This window comes from Urocampus carinirostris, chromosome 15 (assembly GCF_059441175.1).
Source record: "Urocampus carinirostris isolate Australia breed hairy pipefish chromosome 15, RoL_Ucar_1.0, whole genome shotgun sequence".
Classification (NCBI taxonomy): domain Eukaryota; kingdom Metazoa; phylum Chordata; class Actinopteri; order Syngnathiformes; family Syngnathidae; genus Urocampus; species Urocampus carinirostris.
The window spans coordinates 10,161,415-10,188,577 of NC_142363.1; the positions used below are offsets into that span (position 1 = coordinate 10,161,415).

General features: G+C 38.8%; 1 protein-coding gene across 1 annotated transcript in view; it reads left to right on the top strand.

Annotated features, from left to right (window-relative positions):
* The window catches only part of runx3 (RUNX family transcription factor 3), a 57,786-nt gene that overhangs the window by 14,708 nt on the left and 15,915 nt on the right, over positions 1–27,163 (top strand). The window contains exon 4 of the mRNA XM_088354232.1: positions 14,392–14,535. Within this exon, the coding sequence (XP_088210358.1) occupies positions 14,392–14,535 (144 nt within the window). The remainder of the gene's footprint in view (positions 1–14,391; positions 14,536–27,163) is intronic.

A 27,163-nucleotide genomic window follows, 5' to 3' on the forward strand; every position in this document is an offset into this window, starting at 1 on the left:
GGAAAATGCTGCAGTTTAGTCTCACACAGTCTCCACAGTTTGTACTCTTCCTCATGCCTTGTAGCACTCTTGTTTGGTACATAGTATTAACATGATAACTTATTTTCAAAGTGCATACAAAACTATGAAATGAAATGAAATGATCTGCATTTATATAGCGCTTTTCAAGTCCATGACTTCCCAAAGCGCTTTACAATGTGCTCCACATTTCCCCAATAGCGGCCTTGCAGCCATGTAAGGCGCTAACCTGCTTATTGGGGGTATTAGGGGTTCAGTGTCTTACCCAAGGACACTTCGACATGAAACACGGACGAGCCGGGATTCGAACTGGGATCCCTTGATCCCAAGACGAGCGCTCTACCTCCTGAGCTACTGCCGCCCCAAACTAGTATCCCTTTGTGTGGTAAAAGGTAATAAAAAGTAGCTCTCAGCTTCAAAAAGGCTGGCAACCCCTGTTCTGAGTATTTAAGATATGCTTTTATAATATAGCGCTTTTTTTTATATATGAATATTCTGATTGCACGTATACTGTCCTATTTTCGTCATTGAAGCTACATCAATCAAATTTTCTACTGAACTGTGTGTTCCGCCAACCTTAATATTTTTGTTTTTAGTTGACAAAACTTAAAGCAGTGAGTGTAATTGCATCCTGAAACGCAAACCCTTCCCTTTCATTTGCTGGTCAAAGGCACAAGTTGTGCTATGGCATCACTCCCTTGAAACTCAAATTCAATTTAACTCTCCAATTACAATGTCCAATAAAAGAGCTTTCATTTTCTCTCTAGTTTAGTGAGTAGCTTTAGCATTAGCAATTTGGTGCATGTTATGAAAAAAAAAACCTTTGCCTACATACTGCAGCAGGGGTGGGCAGACTACAGCCTGTGGGCAACATACGGCCTTTTACCCTTTTTAATCTGGCTCTCCGAACCAAAACGTTATAAATGGATTACAAATAACTCTTGTCCTCAGTGTGCCTTTCTATCTGCCTCTTTCACAAAAAATATATCTTTCACGGAATACTTATGTGTACTGAGCCAATATTCCAATAATGTACATGGTATTTCAAATGTCATTTAAAAAAAATGCACATTATTACTTATTATTTTCATTTTTATTTCTTTTTTTCTATCAAGATATTTTTTTACTTTAATGTCAATTAAGTACTAAAAAAAGGGGCATGATTTTTGCTACTAGGTTTTATTTCAGAGGTTTTTAAAACCAAATTCATTAAATCTCTTTTTAAATATACAAATATACATCTAACATGCAAAGGTATCCCTCACTATAATGCGGTAGACAGTTTTGGTACTTCATATATTTGCATCATGCATTGCATTCTGCATTCTAATTGGCTTACCAAGCTCCCTGATCATTATGATTTGATGATGCAGTAATTATGTGTAAAAAACAAAACGTTTTACAATAGTGTTATTTGTTAAACAAATGCTTGAGACTTTAAAAAGGGGTTTGTTCTTTGTTTTCAGTGTATATAAGAGTATTAATCTGCATAATATTTGCGAAAAATAAAGGTTTCGATTTCACAGTTTTCACTTATGTTCTTAGGACATAACCATTGCGATAAACTATGGCTTGTGTCTGCATGTCAAATTTCTGCATGTGTATTTATTCATAAATGCATATGAGAAATGTTTTTTATATTTTCCTCAGGTATTGTCGAGGTATCGGATTAAGACCCCGTATCAGAAAATACAAAAACAATATTTTGTAACTTATTGTGGCCCGTGACTCCAAACGTTTGCCCACCTCTGTCCTACACACATAGAGCGGCATCACAAAAGGGAGCTGATTGCTGCAAAGCATGCTAGGGGCTCTATTGTGTTAGTGGGGAATCCGGGCACATTTTGCACCCCCGGGCTTTTGCTTGCCTGCCTCGACCTGCCTCCCTGCAAGCTTTGAAAGCGTGCACACACGCATGTACATACACAACGATTGCAAGCTATCTTATCTGAAAAGGAAGACTGTGCTCTCCGCTCAATCGGTCTCGTGTAGCAACTTCCGTTGACGAAAGGGGGATTTTCACACCACTGTGGCCCCCCACAGAGAACCTGAGGGGCCTGTGCATCTCAACAAGTAAAAAACGTAGAAGTTTGACAGTCTGATAATGCTTTTCTAAACGAGCTCCGCTATGGAGGGCTAATCCTACCAGATGTAGAAATGAAAGTATAGATTAATTAATACCTACAAATATATTCTATAGAAATAAATGAACTCATAAATACATTACGGGCGGCACGGTGGATGGGTGGTTAGCGCGCAGCCACACGGTGCAGTTTCAGGGTTCAAGTCCAGCTACGGCAACTTCCCAGTGTGGAGTTTGCATGTTCTCCCATTGTCTGCGCGGGTTTCCTCCGGGCACTTCGGTTTCCTCCCACATTCCCAAAAACCATGCATGTTAGGTTAAATGGCCGGTCCAAATTGTCCCTAGGTATGAATGAGTGAGTGAGTTCTGCGTCTCTGTGTGCCCTGAGACTGGCTGGCAACCATTTCAGGGTGTCCCCTGCCCACAGATAGCTGGGATGGGCTCCAGCACCGCCGCGACCCTACTGAGGATAAGCGGTGCAAATAAAGGATCAGAAGGATAAATATATTACGTCATACCTAAATATATGACGTAATATACAACCAAATACATGACAACAAAATAAGTGACGAAATACATGGCAAAATGCCTAAATAACTTAATAGATAGCATGTATATCATATATTTAGCTTTTACGTGATTTGTTTAGGTGTTTTGCTTGTGTAACACCAGCACGTGTCAAGCACGGGCTCATTCTGGCCCAGACGAGACAGCCACCATCACCTACCCTGAGTAAAAACCACATCCTTAAGGGTCAGCCTCAAAACAAGTACTTTGCTTCTCTTCGGCTGGTCTACCTCAACGTGTGATTGGTAGCTTCGGCAACACCATACTGCGGTAATCCGCTTCGAGCCGTGTTAGCGCAAAAAGAAAAAATGAAAAACCTAAAAAGCGAAAAGGGAAGTTGAAGCAAAAGAGGCAGAAAAGCGAGCTGGGTGCCAGCGAGGCTGTTAGTGGCTCAGGAGGAAGAGAAAGACAGGTGTGCATGACTTTACTCAACAGATGTTGAAAGTTTGTCAAAACGGAAGTTTGCTCACACGCTTCGACTCTTGCTACACTTTTAACAATTTTAAAACTCAGGATCGTGTTCCACCAGCTGAGCTCTCGATTCAAGCAAGACATTCCAGACATGATTTGCGTGTGAAATGCAATCACTCTGCTTATCTGGGCTTTAAACACTTATCTTACCAGACTTTTCTCAGGTAAATTAAGTGAAATGAAGATCAGGAGATGAGAAAAAAACTAAACTAAATGCTCAAGTTTTCTGCAATGATAGCAGCAAACATGCCTTGGAGATACATTGTATTTTATTTAGCACACCCTGGACGTAAAAAAGGATTTTCATTTGCAGGAATTTTTATATTACATTGAAAAAATATTTACAGAGGACAACTTCCGTCGCATTCTGCAATCAACTCACACATTCATACACCAGGGACACATAGAGAAACAAAAGCTCCAGTGACCAATTTTTCATTTATTTTCCCGTTTTTTTTTAAGTGTCACGTTTAACTATTTATGGAAAAGGAAGGTTAATAAATAAAGAAATAAAAAGCCTCTGCTGTTGACTGAAATTGACAAACAATTTCTGTTATAAAGATCGAAGTGGTTTTGATTGCAGGTTACAGAACGTCAACTCTAAATGTTAGTGACTCTTCTACTCGATATTCACTAAAATGGACATTTTGGGCCAAAACTCAAAATCAAAACATATTAAACACTTGACTTTAAGTTGAAAATGAAACACAGAAAATTAAATACATACGTACTGTCTACTTATTTTGCTGGCCTGGAGAGGCATGGGCGCCACCAGGCTGTACTTGCCCAAGACACACAACCCAGGTGGTAAAGGGATCCGCAAACCTAACCAAAGTAATAAAAAAACACAAAAAAAATTTGTTAAATAAACAATATGTCTTTGAATAATTGGCAAAAATACATAAATTATCATATAAACATACATTTTTAAATACTCATCGGTCCTAAAAAAATGTGTATGTATTTTACATAATATTAGCCTTATCTAGAGGATCTGCCATCTTGTTGCTACGGATACCCGAAAGAACCAAAACCCTATGCTTGCGTGCTGGGGAGGTCGCATAAGGCATTACACAGAAAATTTGAAGAAAAATAGTGTGGTTTGGTCACTTTGAGTATCTCTAGTTTGTATTCTTCCTTGCTTTGTAGCACTTGTTTAGGTTGCACTACACAATAAAGTTACATTCAGTGGTCAAATATTACACAACGTCCCTTTAAATAGTAACTTTGCACTTTAAAGCAACGAGTAACAGCAGCTTTCAACTGGCAACCGATTTCGAAGGCTTGTATCATACGCAAAATATGCCAGCATAGTTAACTATTGGTTTCTTATTATTCTAAATTTGGAAAGATGAACCATAAAAGAATGAAGTATTGTACGCTACAGTTCTAAAGTTCTAAATTTAAATACTGACCTACACTTTTGGTATGTTCTCTTATTTGTTTTCTATCACAAAAAAACAATGGAAAACTGCAAATTTTTATACTCATAATTTGTTTTTATATTTTGGTTTGTTGTTTATATCTATATCCATTTATTTATTTTTATATTTTTTTATCTTGTTCATTTTTTGTATTTTGGCTTTTATTATTAATATTAGCCTCTAACCTGTCAGCTGATATATAGTTTTGTTAAAATAACAAAGAGTAAACAGAGAATAACAAGATATTAACACTAGCATAATAATGAAAAAACTATAAATATAATGAAAGTAAAAACTGTTGCACTGATAGTCATATTAAATATTTGAATTGATTCATTGTAGTGTATTTTGGTATTTAATTTAAAATGTTTTGTTTTTAATGTTTTTATTTAGTATTTAAAATTATTATTTTCTATTTATAACTACTTAAGTACAGCGAACGCTCGTTCCAAAACAAACACGTGATTGCTGAAATCCGTGACGAAGAAACCTTTGTCTTGTTTTGAACAATTATTATACAATTAAAAATTCCATTATACATTGAAACCAGATCTTAACCTATTTTTACAGGCCCGAGCATTTCTGTGTACGGTACTAAATATGTATTTATTTATTGTTTCTGAAAACTTTACTCTGTTGGAGACTATTTAGCCAATCAGAACGCAGAACACAATACTTGATGAAAATCTGTTTTGCAGCGAGACCATGAAATGTGAACCATGTTATGGGATTACTTTATTTTTCTTGTAATACTTTTATGTGTAAACTCATAACTCTTGTTTCAATTGTCTTTTTTTCTTGTATTTATCTTGATCCACTTATCCATTTTTTTAAACTTGTCTATTGTTATTTTATTTAGGCTTTCCTCCCCCCTCATACTAGCCACGAGCTTGCCAGCTGACACATAGTTTTCATTTCAATGTATGATTCATACCGTCAACTTCAATTGTCGACTGTTATCTGCGGCCTATCAAGTCCATTTATAAAGCAAATACAAATATTTACACTTCAGATGTACACGGTGCTGACTTGGTTCGGTGCCAGAGCACGTATTGCCCTTTTGCTGTCCAGATAGAGTTTCAGTTTGCCACTGGAAAAAAACACAGCCCTGGACCAAGAAGAGTTTAATGTATCTCCCGCTTTAATGGGAACGCTTTTCCTCATCGAAATGGGGACAAACACATACAGTCGATCATTCTGTACTGAGAAAATAATATCTACAAGTGTCGAATCACATTTAAAAAAGTCTCAAAGGGATGCAGAGACCACCAATACAACAGCCACTGATCTGAAATCTAGAACAGGACAAGAAAAAAACCTAAAAAACCTTAACGTGAAGAAAATTGAGAAACTGTATTTTTTACTGTATATATACAGGGAGTGCAGAATTATTAGGCAAGTTGTATTTTTGAGGATTCATTTTATTATTGAACAACAACCATGTTCTTAATGAACCCAAAAGTCTCATTAATATCAAAGCTGAATATTTTGGAAGTTGGAGTGGGGCTTTTTTAGTTTTAGCTATTTTAGGAGGATATCTGTGTGTGCAGGTGACTATTACTGTGCATAATTATTAGGCAACTTAACAAAAAACAAATGTATACCCATTTCAATTATTTATTTTCATCAGGGAAACCAATATAACAGCTCAACATTCACAAATATACATTTCTGACATTCAAAAACAAAACAAAAACAAATCAGTGACCAATATAGCCACCTTTCTTTGCAAGGACACTCAAAAGCCTGCCATCCATGGATTCTGTCAGTGCTTTGATCTGTTCACAATCAACATTGCGTGCAGCAGCAACCACAGCCTCCAAGACACTGTTCAGAGAGGTGTACTGTTTTCCCTCCTTGTAAATCTCACATTTGATGAGGGACCACAGGTTCTCTATGGGGTTCAGATCAGGTGAACAAGGAGGCCATGTCATTAGTTTTTCTTCTTTTAGACCCTTTCTTGCCAGCCACGCTGTGGAGTACTTGGATGCGTGTGATGGAGCGTTGTCATGCATGAAAATCATGTTTTTCTTGAAGGATGCGGACTTCTTCCTGTACCACTGCTTGAAGAAGGTGTCTTCCAGAAACTGGCAGTAGGACTGGGAGTTGAGCTTGAGTCCATCCTCAACCCGAAAAGGCCCCACAAGCTCATCTTTGATGATACCAGCCCATACCAGTACCCCACCTCCACCTTGCTGGCGTCTGAGGCGGACTGGAGCTCTCTGCCCTTTACCGATCCAGCCACGGGCCCATCCATCTGGCCCATCAAGACTCACTCTCATTTCATCAGTCCATAAAACCTTAGAAAAATCCGTCTTGAGATTTTTCTTGGCCCAGTTTTGACGTTTCAGCTTGTGTGTCTTGTTCAGTGGTGGTCGTTTTTCAGCCTTTCTTACCTTGGCCATGTCTCTGAGTATTGCACACCTTGTGCTTTTGGGCACTCCAGTGATGTTGCAGCTCTGAAATATGGCAAAACTGGTGGCAAGTGGCATCTTGGCAGCTGTACGCTTGACTTTTCTCAGTTCACCGTCAGTTATTTTGCGCCTTGGTTTTTCTACACGCTTCTTGCGACCCTGTTGACTATTTTGAATGTAACGCTTGATTGTTCGATGATCACGCTTCAGAAGCTTGGCAATTTTAAGAGTGCTGCATCCCTCTGCAAGATATCTCACTATTTTTGACTTTTCAGAGCCTGTCAAGTCCCTCTTCTGACCCATTTTGCCAAAGGAAAGGAAGTTGCCTAATAATTATGCACACCTGATATAGGGTGTTGATGTCATTAGACCACACCCCTTCTCATTACAGAGATGCACATCACCTGTTATGCTTAATTGGTAGTAGGCTTTCGAGCCTATACAGCTTGGAGTAAGACAACATGCATAAAGAGGATGATGTGGTCAAAATACTCATTTGCCTAATAATTCTGCACTCCCTGTATATGTTTGATCAATATTTGAATGAGTTTTAGAAAAATGTGTTTCATAGCTATTTAGGTTTCACTTGGATGCCTTTGAAAGGCCGGGAATAAATTAAGTTGTTTTCAGTAATCTTGTATCAAGAAAATTTGCTCGAGATATAAGCAGTTCTAGATACACCGGAACAAATTACTCTCATATCTAGAGGTATAATTGTATAACAATATAAAATCTTTTGGACGTTTATGGGAGCATATATTTCTCCTATCCACTCATTGGAATTGATATGAAATACAGTGGCATCTCTGAACACGAGAATATCGGTGTATATGTTTTATTTGCAACAAACCTTTTGCTTGCTATACAAAGGAAAATCCAGGTCATGAGCAATCCTAGAGGCTACCACTATAGGACGCTTAAGATGCCTCACTGCGCGTGACCACTCACTGCTGTGATCAGCTGGTTCCAGTTTGCGCGTGCAAAGTACTTCTACAGGAAAAAAATGTGCAGTAAAATATTTTTATGAGTATGTTCATTTGAAGTTACACTAACTTTGATTTTACGTTTACAGTAGGTTTCATTAACAGTCTCTGGATCTCATACCTCTCAACCTCAGCTAACTGCTCCCCGTGTAAATGGTTGCAATTCCAGTTACTAAGCGATAATAAACCTTATAACCACAACAAGGCAACTATTTACTCACAGCAAGACAGATATTAGACAATATTAGAAATCTACTATAGCATTGTTGTCTGGTACCAGTGACTGATATGATCTGCATTAGAGGCAAAATGGGCAAGACGTGATCAGTAAGATGGGCTTTATAGCTTGTTATGGGTCACTTGGATGATTTTGAGAGGGCCATAACAGACCAATTAGTTTTTAATTATGTTACATCGGGGAAATGTCCTCCTTACATTAGCAATTCAAGCTATGTCCATGATTTTGGAACAAATTAATCTCATATAAAGAGGTACTGTCCTGGCGTTTGGTGGCGAAGAGATGTCACTGATATCATAGTCGAAAGGCATCTTTAGAAAAGTAGTTTTTGGTTAAAGAACTCTTTATACCTGTTTATTTTTATACGCTCGACCATTTAAGCTCCAGCGGGCCACATAACATGATATGGCAGCCACATTTGGCCATGCGTTTGACACGTGTGCCAAAGAGTTTTGAGCTGAATGGGTAGAGCCATCGAAGGCAGGCATGTCAAACATATGTGGGCCAGATACAGAACGATGGATAATTTAATCCGGCTCACCATAAATTTCTGAAAATTTCAAAAAAAGAGTCTCTCTGTCATTTTTTTATCAGAAGTTAGCATTTTTTAAATAAATGTAAAGGAAGTGCTCTCTGCAGCAGCTAGAGGACAGCGTTGGGTCTCTAAAGCGTGGTGAGTTGGTCCTTGTGTAAAACTGTAGTCACTGAACTGTTAAAATAAACCAGTTAACACTTTTGAGGCCAAACATGAACATATTTGTCTCTTTGTTTGTTATTATGTGCAGACAAGCCAACTTTTTGCAATAAAAAGCAGTAGATTTCATTCCGCACTCTGTTTTTACACCTGGAACACAATTCTGTCTACATTATATTAAAAAAGAAACAACAAACCTTTACCAAACCAGAAATCTAATGTGATCGTTTGAGAGGCTTATTCACGCACAAAGACTTGGCCTCACTTCCAAAAAAGCATTTGTAGACTAAAATTCTAGTCTTCTGTCAAGATTTCTTTAATCTAAAGCGTAAAGCGGTAGTGTTGACAGGTTTGAAAATGTGGTATGCTTAAAAACTATCCTTTGTCATTCGTAATCATAATATGAAGGATAGCTTATTAAAGTAGGCGGAATGATAAAGCATAATACTGTTAAAGTACAGTAACAAAAAATGTGGAGTTGACTTTCTTTTACTGATCCGGCCCACCTGAGAACAGTAAGTCTGGATCCAGCCCCAGAGTCAAACTTGGACATCCCTGAGCTAAGGTATCTCGCTGTCGTGTTAGAGCCACCACACTTTTTGAATCAAGTTTAAAGCGCTGTGTCTTCAAACACTCCAGCGACGCCATCTTGTTAAAAAGGGATTTTTTTTTTTACAGCTCCGTCGCGCAATGCACTGCACGCTTACAAGGGAAGTCATCTTGCAGTGGAGCTAAAACCCGATTAGGAAATATAACACTCAGAAAACAAAGCAAGTGTAATGACGACACACCCATTCCTTCTCAGTACATTATTAATACCAGACTTTTTATATCCAGCATTTTATTTGTTTTTCATAGAGCTCTATAATGCTTTCAGATGATTCCGAATGGAGGCTAGTAAATGCGCAGCGTCCATTTCTACTTGGCTGCATATTGAGCGCTGCTGTTTAGGCCTCAAGTGTGCGCCTGGCCCCTCATCTCCCAGCTCGATCTTGTGGTTATGATATCATAGCCAGAAAAACAGGGCATTCTCTCCTAAGTGCACCCTGACACATAAAATATTCATCCCACCGCAAAAACCCCTCTGAAATGGGGCTGCAGTGGATGTTCGGCACCCCTCTGGCACTGCAGAGTCGGAATCGAACCGTGACGGGCGCGCTGCCGCGATCCGGGTCGGCGGGCCAAAAACAGCGTATCCGCTTGAACGTAGAAGTGATTTCAAAAGTCTTACTCAGATCTGGAAAATTCACACATTATTTATGTTTATAGAAGCTATCGTATTTATTATTGTTTTCCTAATGGAGAATGTTTAAAGCAAAACTTGAAATAGAAATACTGTTCAGAAAACACAAAGCGAAAATGCGAAATGGCATTACAATAACTGTTTTGTTTTTTTTTTTTGCGAAAAGAGGGTAATAATATTTGTAAGCCTTACAATAGTAATAAAAAAATAATATTTTTTCAAACATTAAAGCAAAAAAAAGAGGTGAAAAAAATGAGGTGCTGTGCATTCCTTGAATGAGACCTTGCATAAGTACAGTATTCTGTGGCCTACTGTAATGTGCTGATACAGTAATTGTCAAAAAAGGGACATGTGTACTTTTTGACTATTATTGTGTCATGCAACTGAAAATGAGTGCTAAAAATCCCCAGGAAGGATACAAACTAAAAAGACTCAATGTGACCAAAAAGCACATGTTATCCTTTCATTTTATGCCTTGCCTTTTGCGAGGTTTCGGGTTCATTTTTAATGCACATCAATATAAAAGTTCATGTATTTTCACTTGCTTTTTAGATAATTATTGTTTTTTTATTAATAAATGATTATAATGAGCCTCTAAATCCACACTGTCCCCTTATGAGTCAGGATACACCACCAAAAAACCTGAAGTGGATAAGCGAATAGAAAATTGTTGAACTGTGCAGAAGGGCAAAAAGTCTCAAGGAGAAAAGAAAGGATGATGCAATTATTTGTGGGGAAATGGAGAGTGAAGCAAAGAAGCTGGGTGATAGGGTGGCAGAAAACATATGAGAAGGTGAGCAAGGCGCTTAACGTGCCCTCCCGCTTGATTAGAGGTGTTAACAGCATCGGTGGCCCCGTGTTAATGAGCTCCAGACGTCACTCTAAAGAAACTCTCCTCCACTCGCCCCAAGATAACCGTCTCACCCTACTATAACCTTACCCTGGAAGCAGGCCTCAAATGTGTGTGTACATATGCTTGTGGCCAGCTTGAATGATGCCTAAAGAGGCACACTATTTCTCTGCGGCCTTCCAAAAAACTGGCCAATTATCTTTTTTTCCCTTTCTGTCGGCCCCCCTATTTTTTTTGTCAGGCGGTGATCGGTGGGATGTATCATTTCCCTGACCTGATCCTTTTGAGGTGGTGTAAATCTCTTAATAACTACACAAGGACACATATAGGAGTTATATTTGGAGACTTTCCTCGCTGGGCAGCCCCCACACAAGACAGTAGCCTCAGTGTGGGTGACTGACTGCTTGTGCTTGTGTCATAATATGTGTGAGAGAGAGGAGAGGGGGTTTGCGGGGAATTGGACTTTCATTTCTTCCTTCCATTGTGGTTTCAAAAACAGGATTACTTAATTTAATCTGTTGATTCTTATTACACTCAATGAACAGCTGGGATGAGATTATCACAAATGGTAGGAGGTAAAATGAATAACCCTGAAAGTTGTGTCAACCAATTTTTCGACCTATTTAACCGTTAGGTAGACTTAATAGACTTACAGTGTACTCTGTGCTACCATTTATCCATGCATCCATCCATCCATCCTCACATCCATACATACATACATACATACATACTGAACATGCATATAATTCTTATTTTGTAAGGTAAAATACTGTTTTATTCAATGAAGATACCAATATACCTATCAAAAGTACAGCCCACACATTTTAATATGGTAAATGACTATATTAGCTGCAAATGTTTGTTTTAATGCAAAATCCGCAAAGGTGCATAGATGCCCCTTTTCAGCAACAATGGAATATTTTGTTTGCTAATTGTGTTAAAGAGCCACTTTATGATTGTACAATTATGTGAGCACAACTGAAAAGAGTTTAGCCTTTTAAATGTGTTCTTCTTTTGAGCTAGTGAAGAATCTGGGGCATCACATTTGTGAGTGTGATAAAACTTTCAGAACAGCCAGGAAAAGGTAACTTTCATGCCAAACTTAACAGACAATTCTTGTTCTAGGAAATGAAGGCTATTCAATGCCAGAAATTGTCTATAAACTGAAGATTTCCAACAATAGTGTTTTTTACTCTTTTCAGAGAACACAAACACGCTTTAACTAGAGTAAAAAAAGAAGTGGGAGGCACAACCAAGAAAGAATACACGTACTTTAGAGTCTCCATGTTGAGAAATGGACACCGTACCTGTACTCAACTAGCAACTTGGTTAAGTAGTACCCCCAAAAGACTAGGGTCCAAAGCTACATTGAAGAGGCAACTCAGACTTGCTGGCCTTTAAGGCAGAGTGGCAAAGTCAAGTCAAGTCAAGTCAAGTCATGTTTATTTGTATAGCCCTTAATCACAAAGAGTCTCAAAGGGCTGCACAGACCACAGATTATTGCAAACCACAGACTATTATGACATCATCCCCGGATCTAAAACTTACATGAGGGCAAGGAAAAACTCAAAAACCTCAACATGAGGAAAATGAAGAAACCTTGTGAAGGGACTGCACATTACTCATTGTCAACCTAAAATATAGGTTATTCATATGCTATAGAATGGAAGTGTGTTTAAAGCTTAGATTTAAAGATTTACACTGAGGTTGCAGATCGAATCTCAGGGGGAAGAGCATTCCACAGCACTGGGGCCCGAATGGAGAATGCTCTCGAACCTGCGGATCTCTTCTTGGCTCTTGGGATCACTAGTAGACCAGCATCTAAGGCTCCGGACCGGAACATAGGGCAAAGAAAAACTCATATCTGGGACTGGCCAACAGAAGGAAACGATTCATAAGGGGAATGAACACAGACATTTGACAACTCATTTGATAAAAAAGTTTGACTTTTTTATACAAAACACAAAGTTGTCTGGGTGACCCCAATTTTCTTAACAGTGGTTTACATCCATCCATTCATCCATACATCCATTAATCCTTTCAGTCATCCATTCATCCATCAATCCATCGTCCCTTCGCTCTAAATCCAAAAGGGACGCCCAAACTGACGCAGGCACGTTAACAATTAGCTCATCTTCAAATCATTGTGTAATCCAAATTTCCTCACACAAAACTATGAACAATGTTAGGGAATGCCCTTTTTACCGGCAGGATGACTGAACTGCATTTAAGAGCCGGTTGTCTCTTATGATTGTCCATGTAGTATATCAGTGTGTACGAATGTGTGTTCACAATGTGTTCCAAGGCAATGGCACAGCTTGGCCTGGTGGGCGGAATCACGTCCCCCAAAAAACAAACAGAACTGCTGTGTCTGCTCAGACAGATGAGTCATTAGCGAGTCTTTCATTTCACACACACTCACTCTTTGTTGTCGGGGTTGATATTCAAGAGGAGGCCTGCATGCAACACACATTCACCAGTGCATCTTGCGGTTCTTCTTATGTATGTGTTGACGGTGGATACAAAGGTTGATATTTCTATATTGTTGGTAAAGAAAGGGTGGAGGGGATGCGGTGGGCACTACCAAATGGACAGAGCGGTAAACGAGAGCAAACTTTACCCATGGGTCAGCCTCAGAGCGAAGATATATTGCCCATGGGTCAGGGAGAAGAAAGGACGGGCAAAATCCATATTGGTCCGTCTGCCTTGCCCCCTTTATATAGTGATAAAATATTCAAATCCAGCCATTACTTCACATTAGGGTAGTCTGCAGAGATGCCAATGAGAAAACCACAGAATGTATACATGCCGCTTCACACACAGTTTTGGTGCATTGATAGTTACATTAAAATCTCTTCCTCCCATTAGAGGGAATAAGCCTCATCCGGACTCAGACGTTTAAGGTGTGTCCAGATAAATGTAAAGTGTGTGCACATGTAAGCAGCATGTGAGTGTACACATAAAAGCCTTTGTGTTTTTTAATTGTTAGTCTTCTGGGGTGTACATAAAGATTTAAAAAAATACTGACGGCTGCATTCTTTGGAGTTTCCCAGTGACTAAGTGCTGTGTCTGTGCAAGCCTCAAACGAGCGTGCTCAATGTTTCTTTGTCTGACAATTCAAACTGGAAAAAAAACATTTGTCGGGATATCATTTGATGCACTTTTCCTGGTGTTATCTGCTGATGACACGGCAGCAGGTGCTGCTGGGGTAACACGAGTCTGGCACGCATTTCAAGGCCAAACAATATTGACGCATTCGGAGGTTGAAAACAGGGTGAAGTTGGCCTTTATTCTAAACTCATCCAGATTGACTGACTTACATTCCAAAACACGAGTCACACATTTATTGTTTACTTCATCATATTGTGTGGAGTTACATGCTCAGAATTTTTTTTTTCTCTTACAGGGCACAGAGTAAAAATGGAGGATTCCCAAAAGCAATTTTCCGACAGGCTGTCAGAGATTGAGCGCTACCAAAGAACAATGCGAATCGGCCCGGTCAACAACAATCCTCGGCCTCTGCCCCAAAGTCACCTCGGCACTGCACCAGGTGAGTCCTAATAAAAACAGGCGATGTGGTTTCTCATCAAGTGCTTTGGAAAAAAAAGGACAAAATCAGCCACCAGATAAATTTTTTTAATTATTAAATAAAAACTCTATCAGATCATCTACGTGCCCTAAAGGGACAGTGTGTTTTTTGACAACTAGATGTTGCTGTATTGTGAAGTGCAAACAAAAACGATGGCTAATAAGCACTGGTAAGATTGCAAACTACGGAGACTCAAAGTGACCAAACCACATTATTTTATTCCTCATTTTTTTGTTTTTTGAGGTTTGGGATTTTTGTGTACCCTTAGCAGCAGGATGGCCAACACTTATGTCAGTTCCCAAATTTTGGTGCCTATGAGCATTTTAAAATTGCACATGAATGTGAAGGTTGATGTGTTTTAGCTTATGTTTTTAATCAATATGTTTGTTTTAGCGGTAAATGATACATATGCCCTTTTAGTTATTGGAACGCTTAAAATAAATACCTACCTATTGGTTTGTGCAAGAAATTATTTTTTAGATTAAAAAAAATGTTGAAATGTAAAAAATATGTTGAATTCAAACTTCCCTTTGTAAGGAAAAATTAGGAGTTTTGTCTGCCATCTTGCTCCTACAGGTACCCCCAAAACCAAAAACATTGTGAAAGGCTGAGGCGAGGAAATGAGAATCTAAGATGGTGCTGTTTTGTCATTTTTGAGCATTCTTCCTTGTGTTTTGTGGCATTTGTTTTCGTTTGTACTTCACTATGCAACGACCCCTAGCGGTAAAATATTTCAAAGTATCTCTTTAACAAGAAGTAAATCCATAACTAGCTGTATTTAAGTGTTTTAAATTGAAACATTGTATTTGGGGGGGATAAGGCAGACAGTGATCTACTTCAAAATTCTTATTATCGGAATTTATAACTGGGTTCATCAATAATCAGTTTGTTACAAAGGCATACTTGTCAAGCTCCTGGGCTCCATGCCCTTACAAACTGTTGTATTTTCCCTTACAAAATACAACAATCTTACACCATATTTTTTTTCAAACGTGTTTATTTATGTAGTTTAACATGTTAAATTGTACTTATGTTTCTTTATATCATATACATTATTAATTAACATTTTGTTGTGAGATACTGAGTTGCTCGACATGAATGAGGTTTATTATAAAAACAGTTCAAAAATTAAGTAGCTTGGACGTTCACTGTAGAAGGAAAAAATACATGCAAATACATTTAATTATTTAATTAAGTAAAATGATACATTTTCTTATTCAAATTATTAATTCATTTTCTGTATTAGATTATTGTTGGTATTATACTGATTAAAGGGATAACCACAAACCTGTCTTTTTTCCTTTTATACTTCCTTTTTTTCTTAAATTCTTTATACAACATAATTCGTAATATAATGCATCATAGCTAGTGAGTTGTTTGAGAGGCGGCTCTGTTTAATGAGTTGAGCCGAAAAAGCCGGTTCTCTAAAGAGAGACGAACTTTCTTTCACTACACAACTACCACAGAATGATGCATGATGGGAAATCCCCGGGCGGCAGACGCATGCGCACAGTAGCATCAAACCGCTCGCTTCGTTTGCAACGAAAAAAAAACATACCGAGATAGAGGCTACCGCGGCGAACTTGTTTGACTTGATTGATTTGTCATTTCGTGATAGTCAGTGTATACCGGACGGTACCCATAATTGACAAATTTGTGTTTTACGTACAGATTTCCTTGTACGTGGTACACGTCTTAAAATGCATAATAAACGTACTTTGTACGGCAAAAACATACAGGTATGCAAAGGTGACATGTAGGTTTCCCATAAGGTTCTTTGTTTTATTTTAATAGGAAATGCCCACAATAAAAGCTCCACCTGTGAGCATTTGTAGAGAAAAGAGGTAAGTGGGGTACCCCATTTTTGCGAGACCCACACGGAAGGAAGAGCACGTCATTCATGACACCGTATGCCCTACTTGCGTCGGTGGGCTCAAGCCCCCGCAACTCGGTGGCCAGGTGGTGCAACGGTCGCTGCCAGCCCCGACTTGGCGTCGGTTCGAAATTGGCCCCCGCGCTGTGCAAACCACAGCCTCCGGAATGTAACAGATGCCCGCTACCTTGGCAATCACGTCACTCTCAGACTGGTCGGAGGGGACGGGGGGTTCGGTGGACTTGGACTAAGACTTAGGTGGTGCGATGTGTGCGTACACTGTGAACAGCTGCGTGGGTGAAGATGAGTGTTCACTCACTGTCATATGTCAGAGACTTTTTAACAAGATTCCATGTCTGGACTCTCACAGACTAAACACTCACCGTTTGCCCCCTCTGGTCCTCTTCCCGCCCACTCTTTAGTTCTCATGGTGGCTAATGAATCTCATTACTTTTCGTATCAGAGTGTTGACTTGCTCGGGGGCGCTTGTTTGCGAGTCCGGGATGGTGCGTGGGTGCTCTGGGTGGAGGATTATCAGTGTGTATCTCCAGTTTTCGGCGATGTTTGTCCTTGTGCTGGCTTGAGTCACCGGAATGGACCGACATTGCAGGTCTCTCTGATTATCTATCTGCTAGCTGACTAAGGATAACACGGAGACTTTAAAATATCCCCCACATGTCCCTAACTTGCTGTTGATGTTTATGCAGATCCTCTGCACAGCCTGTGCTGTACAGAAAACATGAAAAAGATCAAGCTACATCTTATTACACGACTGGACAAGACAGAATGTACATTTTACATTTCACTTACGTTTTTCAATTGTAGTTATCAGCAATCAGTACCAAAAAAAATCGCTAAAATAGATAAAGACACCATTAAAAAACAGCTGCAGTACCAGATTATAAGGTGTAACACAGAACAACAGTCTTTACCGTACATTTTTCATTTACACGGCATATGTAAAAATAATTAAACGCATAAAAAGCACGACGAGTGAAACAACTCTTCTGATAATGAATCAGACTTTGTATTTATTTATATCTCGCAAGACAACTTTGTGGTTCTCTATTCTCGAACATTCGTTTTTGGTACTGTGAATAAAAACAGTGTGATAACAAGGTAAAATCAAATGCCTTTTCATAAATTATCCGTATCACCAGTGGCCCAGTGGTTGGGTGTAAGCGCTGCACTGCCGCAAACAGTGTTGGATTCCTGTTGCATACAATATTATGCGATATTAGTCAGCGATGTTTTTTCGATTGAGCAAGCATTGCGTGAAAACAGTAGAATACCATAAATCTTCGTGTAGCAACGCACCCTGTACTGTATACATTTCCAATCTTATCCACCGTATTATGCGGTATAAAAGGCACACTGAGTAATAAGGTACACTTTCAAAATTTGGGCGGATTTATTGATTCTAGGTGTGCTTTTTAGTCGGGAAAGAACGATAATAAAATACATTTCACGGCCAGTTTTCCAAGATTCAATATTACTTTTGGGAGACGTATTCTAAATAAGGTTATTACCAATTACTTATACAGTTGAAATGAAAGCGTTCACTTTGAATTACCGCATTAAGCCGGATTTAACTATTTAAAGGGACAGATAATATAATTTAGTACTACCATGTGTTATATAAATGGTTTTAAATGCTAAGAACTTCCTTATAAACGTGTACTTTTTTTAAACAGTTGTAGGTTGAGAAATGTATATTTATTTGACGTGAGGCTAGAGGGAGCTGACATAATGGCCCTCCATCTTGCTGCCTCAGGTACCCAAAAGATAAAAGCTGTGCAGAGAGATGGACAAAAATAAAGAAATTTAAAAAAATGATGCAGATGGAGTCTTCGTAGTTTGCATTCTTTCTTGAGCATTGTAGTATTCATTTTCAGTTACTATACTCAATACAGCGACATCTTGTGGATGAATGATACAGAATTTCCCTTTAAAGTTTTCACCAGAGTTAAAGTGACAGTATGTAATATTTGACCACTACATTCCACTGTATTGTGTAGTACAACTGAAATCGAGTGCTACAAAGCACAAGCATAGCTACAAACTAGGAGACTGAAACTGACCATTCAGCACTATTTTTTTTGGCCCAACCTTTGACAGGGTTTTTGTTTATTTTAGCAGAAAGAAAGTCGACGATCATGTTAGCTCCCTCTAAGTGAGCGTTATTTAAAATAAATGTAAATTTTCCGATCCAACAGTATTCTAAAACTGAACGTTTATATGAAAGTTTATTGATATTTTTTGCTTGTTATTCATTTTAATATTGTTTTTATTTTAAATAATCATTTTTCTATCACTCGAAGGAGTAAAATATTACACAGTATCCCATAAAATCCACTTAAAAGCTCTACTTTTTAAGTAGAAATACAATTTTCTCAGTTCATTACAAAACTCTCCCACGACCGCTTATCCGAGATAACAACCAGCACTTTAAATCTACACGTTCAGTGGCAATTTGGGAAGCGCTCAAGGTCTATTTCAGTTCTTGTGACAGTAATGACAAACATATGTACCCAGTGAGCGAATGTACAATACAAGGGAAGTCGTCCTCTGCTCATTGTTAGCTTACATTTTTCTTCAAAAACTTCACACGAAATACCGTTCAAAGCTTTTGGCTCACTAATGAAATGTTCTGTAACCTCCTGTCCCAGGAACGAAAGTGTCACGTCAAGTCAAAAACGCACTGTACCTGGAGCAAACTTGACACATTATCATCATTAAACGCTAACAGGGTGGGTTGAGGCCTCGCGCTTGCCAATGGCCGCGGGCCTTTGACAAGAGGTGTGTGCGATTAAAACAGAGAAAGGGTTCGGCTGTAAAAGCCGCACACCTTAATACGCGGTATTAGCGTCACTGTGGCATACCACAGAGCGAACGCTGTAAAATAATTAAATAACAGACATGCGGCCTCCCACCTTGTATGTAAGCGCTTTTACACTGCGGTCGTGGTAAACTCGTGACGGATAGATTTGCTTGTCCCAGAACCGCACCGGTACTGCGGCCAGCCTCATTAGCGTATTTGAAATAATAAAATAAAATCCTCGGTTGAAACAGGCGTGGACAATAGGTCTAGGTGTCAAACTTCACACCTTTGGTTACGGTTACAAACCTGTCAACCTCAGCCAATTGCTCCCCTTATTAATTATTGCAATTCCCTTTATTAAGAGAGAATAAAATGTACAAACACAAGGCGGCACCTATTTACTCACAAGAAGTCAGACTACGTAGAATCACGGTTCTCTGAGCCCTTAAACCGGGGGTCGGGAAAATACAACATAACCGCCAAAACCGCTCTGTCAACAAAAGCTAATTTGATTTCATAAAATCAATAAAATAATAACAATGCCAAAGGCTGTGTCGCATATGAATATAAATACACCACTTCAAATTCACCTCCCTCCCACAGCTACTTAAGAGTGTTCAGGCTCATTTTGACTTATTTTTGTCCGAATAAATGGTTTTAAAACCAGGCGCGAGCAAAGTTCTTTTATAAAAATGTCACAAAATACTGCAAATGAGGATACCAACTTATTGACCTTCAGTTCCAATGGCGCTGGGCAAAGGAGAAAGAAGGCGCACGCGCCCTGTCCTTTGTACAGCTCTGCCCAGTCCTACAGTTTACCCAATCCAATTGCTCGAGGTGTTTTGCTAGAGCTCCTGGGTAAAACATATGTTTTGGGTTAAACTTTGTCCTGTGAGTTCTTTTTATAAAGTGTTTCAACAGTGAACCTAAATTGTTTAATGAGCTTCCATATAAATGATTATTTAGCAATTTAAGGCCAAAACGGGGTCTGCTGGTGTGACACCCCAAACTGCAATTTAAATTGTTTCCCATAAATACTGTACGTAACCCTTTCAAAGTCTCTGCTTCGTATGTTTAAACAATGGGAACAGCATGAAGCTATTAAATCAAAGCTGCAAAACCTCTATTTTATCTCAGAGCCATATGTACTGATGAAAAGACCCATGTATGGCTTGCAAGCCATAGGTTTCCAACCCATGCCTTAAACCCTTTATGTGGTATGTCTATGGCAAGTACAGCCAAGTGGCGCCATCACAGGCCAGTTTTTTTGGATACCATTTTGCTCCCCACATGGAAAAGATAGTATTGGTTTCCATGGTTAACACTAGCAGGAGAAGCATCCTGATCAGATACAGCACCTTCATCATCTGAAGGCAGTAGTTTTTTGGCGTAAGGCGTCTTGCCGCTCTTAAGAGATAAGCCAGACCTCGGCATTGACGGGCTGCGGCGTATACAGTAACTCTATCCCTGACCCTAATCACTGGCGATAAACTATTTTGTTCCGAAAACCTACAATACGTTTGGCTTGCTGCTTTCATAGCTTTGTTGAGAAATGATGTACGTCCTTTGATTTTGTGGCAGATGAAAAGGTTTAAAAGCTGTTTGTTCAGTAGAAATACTCTACATAAAAAAAGTATTTAGAAACAAAAATAACTTAATGCTCAGGTCTAATTCATAGCGCTGTATAAAAATATAAATAACAAAAAATTGAAATAACTGCCAGCGTAAAGCTAACTTAAAACAAAACGGCTTGGATGTGATCAGACCACAAAATTACAAAAATACCTAGTCTTAAATCAAGCCAAAATAAGTACAAGGTACCTTTGCTAAAAAAAGGCTCTACTTTCGTTTATTGAAAAAAAAAAATATTCTATAAATTCATAATTTTGTCCTCATTTATTCACTTTGTTGTTTTTATTTGTATTTTTTTGCTGTTCTATGTGCATATTTTTTCCTCAAATTATGTTAGATTGTTTATTTTTGTACTTTATTCTTTTAAATATTGTTTATTTATTTTGAAATCTATTCTAATATTTTCAATCCACTTTTGTTTTTAATTGTCTTTGTTCTGTTTTTCTTTCTTTGTTTTACTCTCTCTTTCTGTCTCTCTCTCTCTCTCTCTCTTTAATTCTTTCTTTGTTCCTTTCTTGTCTTCTTTCTCTCTCTCTAATTATTTTCCCTCTCTTTCTTTTTTCCTTCTTTCTTTTTTTTCTTTCTCTCTTTTGTTCTTTCTTCCTTTCTTTCTTTCTCTATTCATTTATTTATTTATTTATTTATTTATTTATTTATTCATTTATCTCTCTCTAAATATTTTCCCTTTCTTTCTTTCTTTCTTTCTTTTTTTGGAATTTTGGGACCTTCAATTGACTAAGAACTAAAAACTCTGCCGAGAAAAAATAACGCGCAGGCAGCAACTTTACAAGATCCAACAAACCTTTTCATGAAAGCCATTTTGGATGTAGCCTTTACACATAAACAATCATCAGGCCAGTCAGACACTGTTGTGATTTGCCCATACAGGGTTTTTCACTTCATTTGAATCATCACCGTCTGAAATTGTTTTTCGCTTTGACGTCGAAAAAAACCTTTTACTGTTGTCGCCGAAGCAATACACAACGCACGCAGAATTGCCCCGTAGGCCCGCTGGGAAAAATCCAAAACTAGAGACACATACACCATTTCACGCTAGTAATGCAAATTCTTCACAAGCGTTCCAGACAGACAGAGTAATTAAGAGCTCATTACGGTGCGTGCAGTAACAGGATTCCTGCGCTTTTGGCAGACGTGGCGTTCGCCACTTGTTTTTGTTCTTTTTTTGCGGTCGCAGGTAAGCCTGCTAGACATGTAGCTCGTTCCCAGCAAGCTGCGGAGGGCGTGTTTGTGTGCGTGCGGTTTAAGATTCAAGGTTTGACTCGTGCAGGCTAGCACATCTGACACTCCAGAGTTCTAAGTTGTAAGTCTAGATTGTGTGCGTGGGTGGCAATTTGTTGTCTCCCTGCGATATAGACTGCGTTAATCCTTAAAAAGCCGTCTGTGACCTTACTTTCTGATGTCGGTATTTCCGGCACAGTAGGTCGATGAAGTTTGAACTTGAAAACCTTTTGGGATTTTGAAGCGAGTGGTGCTAAGGGGTCCTATGAGAAAACCCTTTTTTTTCTTTTCATTTTACTCATTCATGATGCACGTGCAAGTACGGGCATTATTAAACACGCTCAAATAAACTCTTCTTTTTTTATCTTTCCTGGTGTTGGGTTGATGTACACTTGAAATAGGCCTCTTCTTACTTTCACCATTTTCATGCTATACTAACAAATAGAAAGAAAAAAAACGCAGGGATGAGCGTGTGTTCACTCTCCATCCCACCTCCCTCCTCCATCCCTCCTACTTAATGTGATCCTCTGCCTGAACAGCTTTACCAAAAGGAAGATAAAAGCAGATAGGTGCTGTGATAAGAAATCGTAAGGGCTCGTTGAGCTCATTTGGGCATTGTGAATACATACTTATCAGAGAAAATATCATATTTTCAACTTTTTAAGGACACCTCAAACAATGCACACTACCTTCAAGTAACATATTAAAAGAATATATATGTTGTGACGTTTAGTACTAAAAATTAAACAAAATCCATCCTTTTTAAGGTGGCCATTTTCTGAATGGCTGTTTAAAGACGTCACAATTTCTCAAGGCTGAGGTAACCAAACCCTTCACAGATTGAGATCGTCAAAATTTGGGTATATAGGAAATGTGATCGCTCCTTAAGTTAAAGCCTAAGGTAGTAGGATGTAATTTGCCATTGAAAGTAACTTACAAAATGGCCGTCCCTGAGATAAGGGTGGATACTTCTTCTTAGTTCAGATTGCACTAGCTCATTGGTACCATAATTTCCAGACTATGTTGCTCCATAGTGATATGCTAATTCTTTCAAATAGGACGACGCTAGCTTACCATAGAAGAAGCTAGTTTTCAACATAGGACAAGGCAACGCTAGTTTTGATAATGAGAAGCAGTGATGTGCGGTGAGGTTTGTATCTGGTGAGGCACAGTTCGATTTACAGACAATTTAACCTTATTCATTGTTTGATTAACAGAACAATAAAGCAATATGCAAACTGTCAAATAGTTTTATTGTCTTACCTCAACTAAAAAATTGAATTTATGCGCTGCTCCTTTTGAAGAAAAGTATCAATTTCTAGAGGAAAGAAATAATACTCGACAGCTTGTGATGCTAATACAATTACTAAATCACTTGTTTGTGGCTGAGGAGTGCGCCAAATCAGACACCTTAGTATCACTATCACCCTCTGCACCGAGGCAAGAGAATTGCATACCTAACTCCACATTTGCCGACACTCAGCACAGTAATCTATTAAATACTAATTGTATTCATAATATTCATAATATAATGTAAGAATTCAGCGATTTTGAAAGAGAAAATCCAAACATTGTGTAAATAAAGGAGAAAGAACTGTAACACTAAATTCATATAACATTTTGATATACTTTTACTTTAATATTTCCATGAAGAAATGTCTCAATTTTAGTCATGGTTTACTTAATGGTTAGGCTTACATTCTTTCTTTTTTCGATTTTTAAATGTTTATAGTTATTTTTATGTATTTATTTGTGGGTTACTGCAGAAAATACATTGTCAGGACAAAAATTGTATACGTATGTTATATTATATATATATTATGTATTAATATATTTATTTTTTGTCACTCACAATGATAATATTAAAGTTGTTAATAGTCATATACTGTACATAAAGTCTGGAAATACAGTAATTAAATTAAAATATTTAGACTGATGTGTTTTAGAATGTCTTGAAAGGGAAGCAAAGTTTGGGTTGACTTCCCCTTTTACTGACATATAAGTTTTAAAAAACACGCACTCACAGTATCACGTTTCAGATCCGTCTTTGACCACTGCGCTACGTATTTCTACCAACATAAACAAAATACATCTATTATGCTTTTAATCATAGTGGAAATGATTCCAGTTTTTGCGTTTCACGCTCCATCAAGGCAGTTCTCAACACGCCTTCAGCACAGTCTCTGTTGATCTGCCAAGAGTTTTGAAACGTATTTTCACAAGTAAAATCCAAACGAGTTCAACATCCCAAAAGAAAGTAGTATCACTTAACAGTTTTTTCTTCCGGCTCCTGCTCGTGTATGTGTGTGTTCCTCTCCTCAGCCGTCTATCAGATAAGTTCCGCCATCCTGTTGCTTAGATAAGAACTTGTGTTTTTGTCTGAGTGAGCACCCCCTGTTTGCAGATGTTGATTAAATCAGGCAGAAATTACCAACCGCAATTTGTTAATGTACTCAACCTTGACCTTTTGAATTCTTTCAAAACATCTTCATCACTGAGACTCCGGGGCTAGTTTGCTTACTTCCTCTTGTTTCTTAAAACTGAGCAATTACCTGTTTATCGGGCTGGGGAATATCCTTATGGAGGGCAGTGTTGGGCGCGTTATTGAAAAACAGTAATTAGTTACAGTTACTAGTTACTTTATCTAAAAGTATTTCCGTTACACCCCGGATTACTGACACCTCAAGGTAGTGTTACTCTGAAAGTAACTATGTAGTTACAAATTGCTGTAGATTGAAGCGGATATCCTAAAACTGTTTTAAAATAGCCAGATAATAAAAGAAACAAAAGGGAATTTGTACGCCAACTCTTGGTGAACCATCCATGTTTCTCGACTTTTTCAATCTTGAGAGCTTCCAAACGAACATTAAGCCGAGACACTCCATATTCATCTTGTCTCTGGGCTCAAACCGCATGAAGATTTCCTTCTACACTTATTGATACTGTCCAAGATGTTTGCTTTTTTTTCTCCCGGCAAAAATCATTCTACAAATAAAAAAACCAAAATGTTGCAAAAGATTCTGTGTTTATCTTTGCCCCATTGATTTTTCATTGGTTTGTTGTTCCTGTATAAGCTGAACTCACTCCTTAACATTTGCTACTGGTGACACTCAATCATATACGGACGTATAAAACTGAACCCCTCTTTTGAGTATTGTATTTGTTGGTTAACTTAGTAAATACGTTTTAGATGCGAGTATATAAGGAAGGGAGAATATCTCAGTGATCGATCCCCATCCTAACTGTGTTCAGTTATACTTTGTAGGTAAATAAAAACACGACACCTTTCATGTAAGTTGTGGACGATTGAGAGTTGTGTGTTACATTTTGAGAGAAAGCAGAACAATTAGTAAATAAGGGACATAGTAATTTAAGTTCTTCTTTCGATAAGTAGTGACGGTCGAGTTACAAAATTGTATTAATAATGTATTACAGTACTGGTTACAGAGGAAATTGAGTTCCAGGAACACTTTACAAAGGTAGGCGTTAGTCCTACACTGATAGAGGAGCAGCCTAGCATAAGTGAACCCTCCCGCCTCGTCCACAGCGACCACAGTGTTTACCTGGCATAAACAAGCTGACTCCCGGCCAGGTTGGAGTTGGCGCTAAGCTAGTATCAAGGCCAAGACCATTTTGAGTCATTCCCACATCCAGAGTGACATGATCAGCCAATTAGCCGCATGAGAGAGACAGGAAATTTGTGCCATCAGGTAGCAACGGCGCAAACTTTAAAGGCTAATGACCACTGGGGCCAAACCTCAGCAGGAAGTTGGGCCTCTAAGGCCTCACTAGTCCTTAAAACATGGCACTGTTTACATAATATGTCGATGACCGCCGTGAAGTTTATTTGTTATGGTGCCTTTACGTTTTTCTTGTGGTTACCCCATCGATCTGACCCTGAGTGTTTCAAGAAAAACAAGTTAGATGTGTGTTTGGGGAAAAAAGGAGAAGTGAGATAAAACCGTATTTTACGGGCTTCTATTGTTTGTGTAAGTTATAATTTCACATCAGAGTCAGACTATGTTTCTGCAATTATAGAAATAGCATGAACAGTCTCTATTGAGTCTGAGTGGGGGGTGTGGGGGTAAAGGAAGTGCAAGGGCGGGTGACAAGCCCTCTAAAAGAACTTCAAAATTTTCAGCTCATGTGTTTGTTTTCTCTCACGTTTTAAGTGAGGGCCGGAGAGACGTATCGAATGTCCGACATAGCTCAGCCAAGGCCGAGTTCCTCTTGTCGGCAGCGTTCCTCGGCCGCTCGCGCCCGTGCCTTCTCACGCCCGAGGGCCGGGTGAAACAGGAAGCCGGCACAAGGGCCCGCTTTGACGCTTTCTCAATGACACGTTTCATCACGGGCAGACAAGTTACATAGCGCAAATCACGAGGACGGACGCCATTTTGGCATTTTGGCTTAGAGGGCTTCCCAGTCACTCCTGTTTATTTATGTCCTTGATACTACGCCGGAGTCGACCCCCAAATCTAGCTATTAGCAATACATTCCCATTTACAGCCTCACCCACTCCCCTGACTCCACCTAGGAGTGGGCATTTTTATTAACAGGGGTAATCTGTGCTTCTGGTATTGATGCTGTCTGCTGGCCAATCAAAATATTTGAAGGAAATGTTTATTTTCTTGAGCAAATCACACCAGCTGCTCGCAGGCCTGCCTGAATAAGGCCATTTATATGTTAGAATTTTTCATTGTGAGTCGGTGTGCGGGTCCTCTCGGGGACCAAGTGCCGGTTCGGTCCTTTGCAGAGGAAGTGAACGGGAAGCTTCGATCTTAAGTACATTAAACCAAGTGCGGCCATCCACCGATATCTTGCTCCCTCCCCGCTTTGCTTTAGCACCACTTTATACCTATATGCATTAGTTCAACTCTATGAAGGAATCAATTCATTTAAGATGAGATATTCTAATATTTCAATTCTATGTGATACATTTTTTGATTTACTGACGTTTTTTCTTTTTTGTTTGTTTTGTTTTTATTGCAAAACCTCGCTCTTAGATTCATGTGCCTTATAGTCAG